This window comes from Periplaneta americana, chromosome 8, assembly GCF_040183065.1.
Source record: "Periplaneta americana isolate PAMFEO1 chromosome 8, P.americana_PAMFEO1_priV1, whole genome shotgun sequence".
Classification (NCBI taxonomy): domain Eukaryota; kingdom Metazoa; phylum Arthropoda; class Insecta; order Blattodea; family Blattidae; genus Periplaneta; species Periplaneta americana.
The window spans coordinates 139897043-139909060 of NC_091124.1; the positions used below are offsets into that span (position 1 = coordinate 139897043).

Consider the following 12018-nt stretch of genomic DNA (forward strand, 5'->3'; position numbering starts at 1 on the left):
GGTGGTGGTGGTTAATGGTGATGGCAGCAGCGGAAATGGTGATGGTGATAGTAGTAGTGGTGTGGTGATGGTAGTGGTGGTGGTGGTGGTTGTGCAGTAATAGTGAGAGATGGTAATGATAATAGTAATGGTAGTGGTGGTGCTGGTAGCTGCGGCAGTGGTGATAGTAGAGATAGTGGTGGTAGTAACAGTAACAGTGAAAGTTGTCGAATCTATTACTTTAATGACTTGATTAGCTGCAGCTGCTTTAAAAGCCAAAGGTGGTCCTACATCTTACAAGACAAGTATTCCTAATTACATTTAATATGTCACAGATCTTTCACACTAATAAAATTGCATTTCATCGATGAAAAATACTGAATTAAGTTTAAAAATGAGAAAATTATCTGGGGCAAAGTTAATATGAACATTTTTATTCGTGTTTAAAAATTAATAGAGGTACTTATTAACTTGTTTATTACGTTGCTCCTACATTTTATTTCTATTCCCTCGTCTTGTGAGTGCTCTTTTCGTAAATGTCAAATGTATTTATATCTGGTATGTTACATTGTATTCCCATGACCTGCCATAAAATACAGGCGAGTGTAGGATGATAACTGTGTTGCTTCTCCTCTAGTATTTATTAGTTACTTACTTACTTAATTTTATATCACTTAAATTATCACAGAACCAGATAGGTACTCTTTTTCAAATTTCAGAATAGGACTTCAGTATGAAACAATTCCTTACACAGTACAATTTAATTCTACTGAAAATAGAAAAATGTTGTCAAAATCAGTAGTAAAATCAATAAAGGACATATGGATGACCAGAGTGTTATGTCATTCTGATATGAATGCTGCATTACTTCAATTATACAAACAGGTGGATGTATCAGTACTGCAGTTATAAGAACCTAAATTTGGAGAAATGCTGTACCTAGTAATACAATAATAATAATAATAATAATAATAATAATAATAATGATAATAATAATAATAATGATGATGATGATGATGATGATGATGATGATAATAATAATAATAATAATAATAATAATAATGGTTTGTATGAGCAAATGTATAACACAAATAACTGACACAACTCATAATTGCAGTTCAATAACAAGAAATCTCCCAACAATTTAAATAATACCGTATAGTATGCCTTATTATTATAATCTTTACATTACTGGTAATATAAAAATGAAGTAGCAGACTACTGGTACCCATTCTGATTACGATATTTTGTTATTATTTTGCTATGGCCTGTACTTAGAACAAATCTGTCTTTTCATTTATTGTTATTATTTCGCTTTCATTTTATATTACCAAACTATGCCTTAAATAAATTTTTTTAAGTAGGAACAAATATTTTGCTACACCAAAATCTATCTGCAACTTTCGGAATAATATTTTTCAAGTTAACCTCGTGTCATAAATTTAAAAATATTCTTTAAATTCATTAACAAAAAATAAATAAATAAATAGATAAATAATAGAATAAACAGGCCTACATAAACATATACAGTAAGTAAATAAACAATACACCACTGTTAGACAATAACCAATATTTAAACATTAAATCACTTCAATAATTTAAAATTTCTGAATTCATTCTTAACTTCATTAATCTGACATAATATTAAACATGACAATATTTTTATATTTCTTATTGGGCAGAGCCATCCAGTTTCTTTACAACAGAGGATACATTCTAAATGTTTCTTCAGCATATTAACACAATACATAAAAACGTCGTTTCTTTCAATTTATAATAAATAAGTTAAGCATTAGTAAATGCTCTAATGTCAAGTAGGTGATTTATCTTAAATGTTTATATCAACTCTTTCAACATCCAAAAATTATCATTTCCATTACCTTTCTTTCACAATGTATCTTTTCTTCCTGTCTGCTCTGCTTACTTAACTTTGCTGGAAGGTGCATTATATTTTATTTTCCTGTAATTTCAGTTTCCCTTTCCAGTTACTGTAGAACCTTATTCAAAACAGACTATGTTCGATCCAAGTTAACAAAATTCATTAAATAGGGCCTACCGTATTTTCAAGAACTCACTACCCATGAAAAAATTACGTCTCTTTGGAAATTTAATTGGGGAAGGAGATTGAAGTTCTGTATAAAATGACTTACTGACTTAGTCTAAGCTCAAGTGTTCCATTCTTAAGCCTGGTTGAATGTAGGATTAAACATGCTGGAAGTACTAATTGTAGCCATACTAAACTAAAATAAAAAGAAACAAAATAGTGGAATGTGAGAAATAAAACGTGAGTAAACTATTCTGAGGAGCAATATTTGTGTACCCAACATGCTCATACAAGAAAGTCACAAGACAAAACTTACCACAATAATAGTACCTAATCCTAGGCATAGCTAGGCAAAAGAGAAATTCCATTTTCATGTGATATCCTAGAAATCCTAACACAGCATTCACATACATACTATTCACTTCATAACACCTAAATTATTATACAAAAGCATACACTAATTACACAAAAATTCCATTACATATGCCATTTCAACAGGATCCATGGAACAGTATTAAAAATGCATACTGAAAATGAAGCTTAAATTGTACAGGTTTCAGCATTCGTCAACGTATGGAAATAATTCTTTTCTTCTTACCCCACAAAAGTTAGAGTTACATTTCATATCACCCATATTACTTTAACAATGGAGCAAAAAGATGTATGTCTTTGACAATAAACCTTTCAAATTGTTAATGAGACCAACAATGAATAATCACAAAAAAAAAATGAATTGTAACAAATGTCATTGCATGCTTTAAATATAGAGTGACCATACATCTCTTACAGTACACATTTCTGTTTCATGATTACTGTACATGGTATCCATCCAGTAAAACTTAGCATCTAGCAGTTTGTCCTGTTTTAAATTATATTTCTTGACATTAATTCTAATTTTATATTCTTTTTCTATTGTTACTAAATTTACAATGCTTATTTATGGCAGTATGATACTAATAACAATTTTTGTACTAGTGTCGGTATGTTCACCCTAAAGAAGACTATTCTTATTACAAATTTAAACATTTCAGGAATTAAATTAAATTTTGGTACAGTATTTCTGTACAGGAACCACTAATACTTTACAGAAACAAGCACCTTTTTAGTAGAAAAAGTGTAAATAGATTTTTTATCATGAAAGATTATGGTCACTCTAAATAATATATCTTTCAGGCGTATTATTAGCTAAAGCATGACCTTCCCGAAATAAAGCCATTCCCATTTTTAACTAAAAGCGTTGTAACATGACATGTGCTTAATATAATGCTTGAAACTCACTATGCTGTAATTTATTTCAGGAATAAATATATTTTTGTAAATAAAATTTGAAGAATTTAAATGAAACAATAACCATTAAAAAGTATCAGGTCATTACACAGTGACATTAGCGAATGTGGTGTACTCAAATGGAAAAATGATATATCAATGTAATTAAAATTCATTCTTAGTTTCATTTAATACAATATGAAATAATCAGACCACAGCATACTTACAGAAGTTATGAGTTATGACTGCCAAATAACAATAGTTCATAGAGAAAACCGACTTCAAAGCATATGACAAAATTAAGCTTTCAGTGCTTTGAATGTCAGGCAATGTTTCATTAGAAAGGTTTATTATAAGTAATAAAAACTGCACTTAAAGAACAAACTTATATTTTCTTGAAGATATTGTGAAAATTTTAATTATTTGACATGGAATACTAAATATTTAAACTACGAATTGCTTGGATAGTCTTTTCCTTCCCATCTTCAAGTTTTCAAGTTTATGAATCTTCCATGCAGTTATATGCAATTATTCACTATTTACTATAGTTAGAACATTTACTGTAATTAGAACATTATAGCCTATGGTATGTCCTGAAAATACTTAGTTGTTATTTTATAAAAATAAAAGGTTTCCTAGTGTCACATAACTTCCTATTCGTTTTCTTTTTATTATTTTTTTAGTTGGTTATTTAACGACGCTGTATCAACTACTAGGTTATTTAGCACCGATGAGATTTGTGATAGCAAGATGATATTGGCGAGATGAGGCCGAGGATTCACCATAGATTACCTGGCATTCACCTTATGGTTGGGGAAAACCTCGGAAAAAATCCAACCAGGTAATCAGCCCAAGCGGGGATCGAATCCGCGCCCTAGCGCAACTTCAGACCGACAGGCAAGTGCCTTAACCGACTGAGCCACGCCGGTGGCTGTCTCCTATTCGTATTCGTTTCATGTACCAAAAAAAAAGATCGTAATTTGTTGTAATAAAACGCGCCTACAAGTAAAATCACATAAATATCACAGTAGTATACAAATGAGCTTTTATAAACAAATAATTTAATATTAAATACCAATTTCGGAAGAAAAACCGACCCAGAAACTAAAATCTACTGCATTTAAATGTCGAAATTAAGAATTTATACATATAAGTTAACATTGCCTAAAATTTTAAAGACCAGAAAACTTTAATTTATAAAAATAGTTCACAAATGTTATTTAAAATAGTTTTAATTTATCAATAAAATGATAATCACAGTTTCACAGTTGACTAAATTAAACCAAATATACTTAACCCTTTGTTAGGCATGTTCTTTTTTGTGACATGGTTAGGCGAGTGGGATACAGCCTTAATTCAAATTATTAAGTTCTCTTGAAGCTTACCTGATCTCTAGGTATTATTTTTAGTTTATTTGCGTGTTCTACATTGCAACTGGTACCGGTACATAAAATTAGTGTTATTGTTACGATATTCATTATAATGTTCGATAATATTCATGTTTAATCTTAGTATGTGAATAAACTCAGACCGAAATTAACAATGAAGTACTGTTATTTGAAACTCTACATATATCATCATAATGAATTTCTTCCCCTTCCTCTTCTTTTTCATTACCTTGGTTCGGTTTAGGTCTTATAACACCTGTTCCGTTTTAGCTCTTGGAGGTGATCTTGATCTTGCCACCTTTGTCGTGATCGACCCAAATCTCTCTTGTCTGTAGGTTTGTACTGTAGAGCTAATTTTGGGATGCAGTTTATGTTCAGTCTTTCATTTTCTATGATGAAATTTGATTTCGTTTTATTATCTATTATCTATTTTTAATTTTTTCCAGATGTCTGTAGGCTATTTCTGAAAATTGTTCACTGCCATTTCAAACACTTCATTAATTTTGGGATGCAGTTTATGTTCATTCTTTCATTTTCTGTGATGTAATTTTATATAATTTTATTATCTAATATCTATTTTTAATTTTTCCCAGACGTCTATATTTCTGAAAATTGTTCGTCATTTCAAACACCTCCCTTATACGCAAAGTTGTCTGTTCCTGTTTTGGAACTTTTATCCTTTACACCACCAAAACACATGCAACGCATCAGAAATCTGAAAATCTTTTCACTTAGTGTGATGTAAAATAAATCAATTTTCTTTGGAATTTACGTACAACTGGTGAGCATTTTTTTCTTAGAGCATGTCATGCTACCAATTATATATAAAAAACCAAATATAGCCCTACTCCAGTTTCATCAGTAGGTCTAGCTAGCATTCCTGGCTCTTTTGAAATTTTTACGAATTTTTCAATGTAAATGTCAGTTGAATTTACGATTATTTTGGCGATATTGTTGCTAAAAATCAGATCTAACATAGTATTTCAGAGCATATCTCACGATCTCTTCCCTTTGGACCTAGTGATTGCCTTATTGTGTTATGTGCAGGAGTGTGAACGTTTGTTTCAGGCTTTTTTCTTTCCACCTCGTTTTCCTATCTTTTCCTACAAAATAGCTACTTGAATGCGCAACATTAGCATCTTGTTCCTCTGTGTTGTACAATTTCGGCTCCGAATCTGTATCACAATCACTTACTGTAACGTGGCCTTCTTCCCCTCAGATTCATCATCTTTAGAAAATCCTTCATTCTCACTAATAGTATCAAACCAATTCAATAAAACATCAGGATCTGAAGTTTTCTTAGGGTAAACTTGGATATTTTTACCCCCGACATTAATTTGTAAAAAAATGATCTCCCATAATTTACCAGTAGTACTAATAATAATAATAATAATAATAATAATAATAATAATAATAATAATAATAATAATAATAATAACAATAATAATAATAATAATAATAATAATAACAATAATAATAATAATAATAATAATAATAATAATAATACGTTGTAGAAATATTCAGTAATAAGTGAAAAACATACCTTCAAACTTAACTAAAGTTATAACTTAGAAAATTATGTGGTTATATGGCACCCACTAAACAAGAATCCTCAATTTTGCACCCGAATATGATAATTTCAAATCTGGGAATAGAACAAATCTCTTGTAGACAGTTTGGAGGGAAGATACCTGAAGCGACACTAGTGCAGAAATGTTTAGAAAGCAAGTTACAGAAGAAATAAAATCACTGGGATACATACCCAACGCGCCTATCGTAACTTAGAAGGGAGTGTGTTCTGTTGATGCTTACTAAACAACAAACCTTATTTTTGCACACAACAATGACAATTTAAAATCTGGACGTAGCACAGATCTGTTCTATACAGGTAAGCGGAAAGGTACCTGAAGTGGCACATTCGCAAAAATATGTAGAAAAAAGATATCACATAACGAAAATGTCTGGGATACACCTGTACTCCATGTGCCTAACGAAGGGTTAAGAATTGGTCATTTTATTTTGATAAAACAGCTTAATCTCAAACTTAAACACTAATGCAAACGAACATAAATCTTTCATGCAGTCAAACATGACATGGGCAAGAAAGCTGTGCATAACTAATGAAGCAGAGAGAAAAATACGTCATGATATCATTTGCATGGCTCATAAAAAAAAAAAAAGAAGATCGGCATTAAACTGTTGTGATCATACATTTTGAAGGATAGATTACTGTTTAAGTTTCTTTATGTCAATAGATAAAATAAACGTTATTGCCTTCCATTAAACGGAATGCAGGTTCAATTTTGCTAAAAAAATATCAAATGCACCAATGGAAAAAACATTTTTCTTTCCCGAAATCTGTATCCTAAAGGAAATATTAAAATAGTGGTGAAATTAATATACGAATGATTTCAGAAAAAATGTGTTTAAGTAACATTACAAGTCACAAATTATGCATCAAAACACCTTATCTCAATGAATTTAAAAACATTCTCGTAACATTGTAAAGTGAATTATTTGAATCTGAACTGGATATATATTCTTTTTAATTAAATTATTAACTACAATAATATTTATGTCCATTATATTACCAACATTTCACACATAGAATTCAATGAAAACTCACCTGTAAATTTTAAAAGTAAAAGATTTTTATATTGTATTTTATGTTAAATTAATTGCACCAATTGGAACTGTGATAATATTTAAAATCGGATTAGCATGAAACCTAAGTCTTTGTCCTTTATTTAACAAGCGATCATAGTCACGCGCATTTGCTTTGTCTAGAAACAAAACATGATAAAAGCAACTCAAAACAAAACAAAATAAAATAAAATAAACACGCAATAAACGTAAAGTATGGCGCTCAAAGTTTTTAGTAACAAATGTGAAGGTATTAGGAATGCTTTTTTGTCCAAATTATTACCGTTTGATCATGTTAAATTGTTCTAATATTAAACCCTTTACTGCATAGCGTTCTAAAAATAGGACATGCGTAAAATACTGTTTTCTATGGGACTTTTTCTTGTTTAGTACAGTTGGAAGCATTGTTTAGAAGGCAAATTATTATATTGTATTATGGTGTTGCAGTGTTTGAATTCCGCGCGAACATTTGTTCATACCAGCTAATTTTTTACAAGATGGCAGGATAACAGTATTTTGTGACGCACCGCGAGTAAGTTCATTCTTAGTTACACTGTAATGGTGATACATAAGTCTGATTTTTATTTTCACATAATGAGTTGAATACTTCAGTTGTCATGTGGTATATAACAACAATAAAATTTTCTTATATGTTGCTAGGTACAAGGTGAAATAAAGTGCCGTCCTAAAAATAGGACGCCATGCCGTGTGCACTCCTGTAGTATTCTTTATAATATGTATATGGTTTCCATTACATTGTTTTATTTCCAGTCTAACCGTGAGTGAAATTCTGGGGATAATGGAAAATCAAAATAATAATAGTGAGAGTCTAATATATGTATGTGACCCCTTCACAAGTTTTCCATGATACAGATGAAGACAGTGATAAATCGGACGACGAGCATGAGGCTAATTTGAATAGTCTTGGCAGTAAAATGCTACTTAGTAAAGCGGAATTACAAAAAAAATATATGTAATGATGTTGATGAAGATGACATTGTTGATGAAAGTATGCCAGAGTCTTCTAACATAAAAGCTGCAACAAATGATTTTGAAAGTACATTAGACAAAAATGAAGTTGAGGTTTCTCGCACATGTTATTGCCATCCGATAAGAAGGAAGCTAATATATGAAAATTTCCAAGACAGGGAAGGTAATTCCAGGCTAGAAGGCCATCGTACTACTACAACTATAAGTACTATTATTATTACTACAACCACCAATGTACCGCGCTGTGGTATCGTGGTCTAAGACATCCTGCCTCGGACTCGCGTTATGGAATGCGCGCTGGTTCGAGTCCTCATGGGGGAAGAAAATTTCTCATGAAATTTCGGACAGTGTAGGGGACCACCGAGCATCATCATGAACTTGTGGAGCAATGATAGGTAGCGAAAATCCGGTTTCGGAAACCAGGTATAATGGCTGGGGTGGGAATCATCGTGCTAACCACACGATACCGCCATTCTGGTTGGATGATTGTCCACCTCTGTTTCGGCATGTGGACGTGAGACCAGCAGCTGGCTGGTCGGTCTTGGCCCTTCATGGGCTGAAGTGCTATGGATTTTTTTACAAGTACGTAACACTTCTGATTTTTCCTGCTAGCCAGTCCATCTAATGGCATCCTACTATAATCGTTGGTAGTTAGAGTGCTCTGCTGCTGAAAACGTAGCCGAGTGCCATCAGCCAACAAAGAATGCACAATTCTGTACTCGCTGTGTTTCAACCATCACGTTGTCATCACTGCTTAGCAGATTGAGTTCAGTGTTGCCAAAGTATCTATCATTGATTATAATAAGTATTGGCGGTATTTGACTGGTCTGTGTTTGTTTTTCCAAGTATTTGTGTCTTGAAGAATTATTAATGTGAAGTTGTGAAAACTGTTATGTGATATATTAACTTAATAGTATTAGCACAAGTGCTCACAATGCAAAAACATAAAATTACCAGTTTTTTCAGCTCGGTTCCATCAAAGGTGGCTAAGTGCAATATTGAGACTGTACCTAACCTACAACATGATGCCAATATAGGTATTCTTGAACCATCTGCATCGTCATCATCAACCCCAACATCGGTATTACTGACTGTGGACTCTAGTGGTAAAGATATAAGTTCTTTTGTTAACAGAGTACTTTCATCAAGGGAGAAATTTGAGACACTAAATTCCATTTGGGTGCCGAATGAGAATTTCAAGTTCCCAGTAAAACCAGTTGGAAAGAAAGAAAAAAACCTCAGTTTCCAAAAGAGATGGCTCCAACGATGGAAGTGGTTAGCTTATTCAGACAAACAAAATGGTGCATTTTGTAAATACTGTTTTTTGTTTGCACCTCAAGAGGTTGGAATGCACAAAGCTACACCAACAGGAAGGTTAGTGAATCAGCCATTTGACAATTGGAAACATGCATGTGAAACATTTAACAGGCATGAAAAGTTACAGTATCACCTGAATTCTGTGGATACTTACACTAAATTAAAATCTATCGAACAAGGTAACGAATTGCCAGTTTATTTGCAGATTGATAAAGCACGAAGAGAGCAAGGGAATGTAAATGTTCAAAGGATACTCCCGATAATTAAAACCGTTATATTTTGTGGCCGCCAAGGCATACCATTACGTGGGCATAAGGACTTCGGTCCCTTTGATTTGGAAAATCCACCAAATCATAATGAGGGAAATTTTAGAGCTTTGTTAAGGGAACGTGTTGATGCAGGAGATGATAACTTAAAGAGCCATCTATTAGTCTGTGGAAAAAATGCAAGTTACATAAGCTGGAAAACACAAAATGAAATTATATCAGCCTGTAACTATATTATTCGTAGCCAAATAGTAGTGAGAGTGAATGAGGCAAGATGTTTTGCTATCTTAGCTGATGAAAGTGTAGATGTCAGTGGGACTGAACAGTTTTCTCTGTCAGTACGTTTCCTTGAAAATGATAGCATCAGAGAAGAATTCCTACAGTTTATTCCAGTTTCTGAGACAACTGGAATAAATTTGGCTAGAACAATTCTTGAGAGCCTCACTCGATTTAATGTTGATTTGAAATATATGAGAGGGCAAGGATATGATGGTGCAAGTGCAATGAGTGGACAGTTTCAAGGTGCCCAGGCCTTTATTCTTAAAGAATGCCCTGCCGCTTTATATGTCCATTGTGCTTCTCACAGTTTGAACCTCGCCATATCAGATGCATGTTGTGTTCCAGAAATCAGGAATTGCATTGGCATTGTAGGTAAAGTGTGTGAATTTTTCAACACTCCCAAAAGGCAAGATGTATTAATAAACAGTATAAAAGATCTTTGTCCTGAAACTAAAAGAAGCAAACTCGTCCAAATGTGTGCTACTAGATGGATAGAAAGACATGATTCTGTGATGGTATTAATGGAACTGATGGATGCTGTCCTCCCTGCATTGAAAACCATTTCTTTGTGGACTGACAAGGATGTATCTTCCAAAGCCGATATGCTGCATTCTTCAGTGACCAAGCCTGCATTCCTAATTTCCCTTCACGTAATCAACAAGTTCTTCTGTGTAACAAAAACCTTAAGTGAATACCTTCAGAAGACAGATATGAATTTGGAAAAAGCACTTAAACATGTATAAAATGTTTTAGAAGTGTTACAACAGGTTAGTGATGCAGCAGTAGACCAGTTTAAATCTATATTCTCGACGGTTTCTGCTCAGCTGACGTCACTTGGAGAGGAAATTAGAATCCCTCGATGTGCATCTGGACAACGTTCACAATTCCGCAGCAATGTTCCTGCTGATAATGCTGAGGAATATTACAGGAGGACTGTATTTTTGCCATTCCTATCTAATATGCAGTCTCAGATAAAAACGAGATTTGCTAAACATAACAACATTTTGACAAAATTTTTGTGTCTGATCAAGGAAGATGGGGTTGCTAGTGATTTTATAGTTCTGGCCAAGTTTTATTCTCAAGTAGATACTAATTTTTGTGTCCAAGATGAGGAATTGGTATGTGAATTTGAACTCTGGAACACATTTTGTAAAGGAAAACAGTACAAGTCAGTGTGGGAAATGTATATTGCATGTGAATATGATTTCTATCCTCATGTGAAAGAGCTGTTGAAGATTTTATTAACATTGCCAGTGTCCACAAGTACAAGTGAAATGTCGTTTTCGACTCTTAAGAGATTAAAGTCATACCTGAGAAACACCATGGGAAATGATCGTCTAAATGGTCTTGCTTTGCTAAACATCCATCGTGATATCACAGTTTCTCCACAAGATGTTGTTACTGCACTAAAGATAAAGCCAAGAAGACTGGATTTTGTTTTGTAAAAATAAATTGAAAGAGGTATGTTTGTGTGTATGTGTGTGCGTGCGTGCATTTATGTAACCTGACGTTCTTTTATTGGACCCCCCCCCCCCCCAAGAGAAATTCCTGGGTGCGCCCCTGCCAGTGCTAGCACAGAAACAGCAGCACCAGCGTTGGCAGTACCAATGATAGCAACAGTGGCAGCGGCAACAACAGGGTGGTGGTCCATCTTCGCTTATTGTCTTGACGTTGCCATAGTAAATGCTAGGTTTCCGTACAGAAAAATGAAGCCTCAAAACTCTTCAGAACCACTCCTCAACTTTTGCCGTCTCCTGGCTTTTACAGTACTGAAAAGGCATGGAGTGAGTTCCCACTAAGGATAAATTGTTTCCATTCCATCAGGAGACATAAGATTTGATGGTCA

At 33.3% G+C, this 12018-nt stretch overlaps 1 protein-coding gene across 3 annotated transcripts in view; it reads right to left on the reverse strand.

The window, feature by feature from the left end:
- The window catches only part of LOC138705106 (blood vessel epicardial substance-like), a 902265-nt gene that overhangs the window by 14843 nt on the left and 875404 nt on the right, over positions 1–12018 (reverse strand). For 2 of the 3 annotated variants that reach the window (XM_069833733.1, XM_069833732.1), the window contains exon 7: positions 2340–2369. The exons of the other annotated variant lie outside the window; for it this stretch is intronic. In XM_069833733.1, coding sequence (XP_069689834.1) covers positions 2340–2369 — 30 coding nt within the window. The remainder of the gene's footprint in view (positions 1–2339; positions 2370–12018) is intronic. 3 annotated transcript variants of the gene reach the window in all.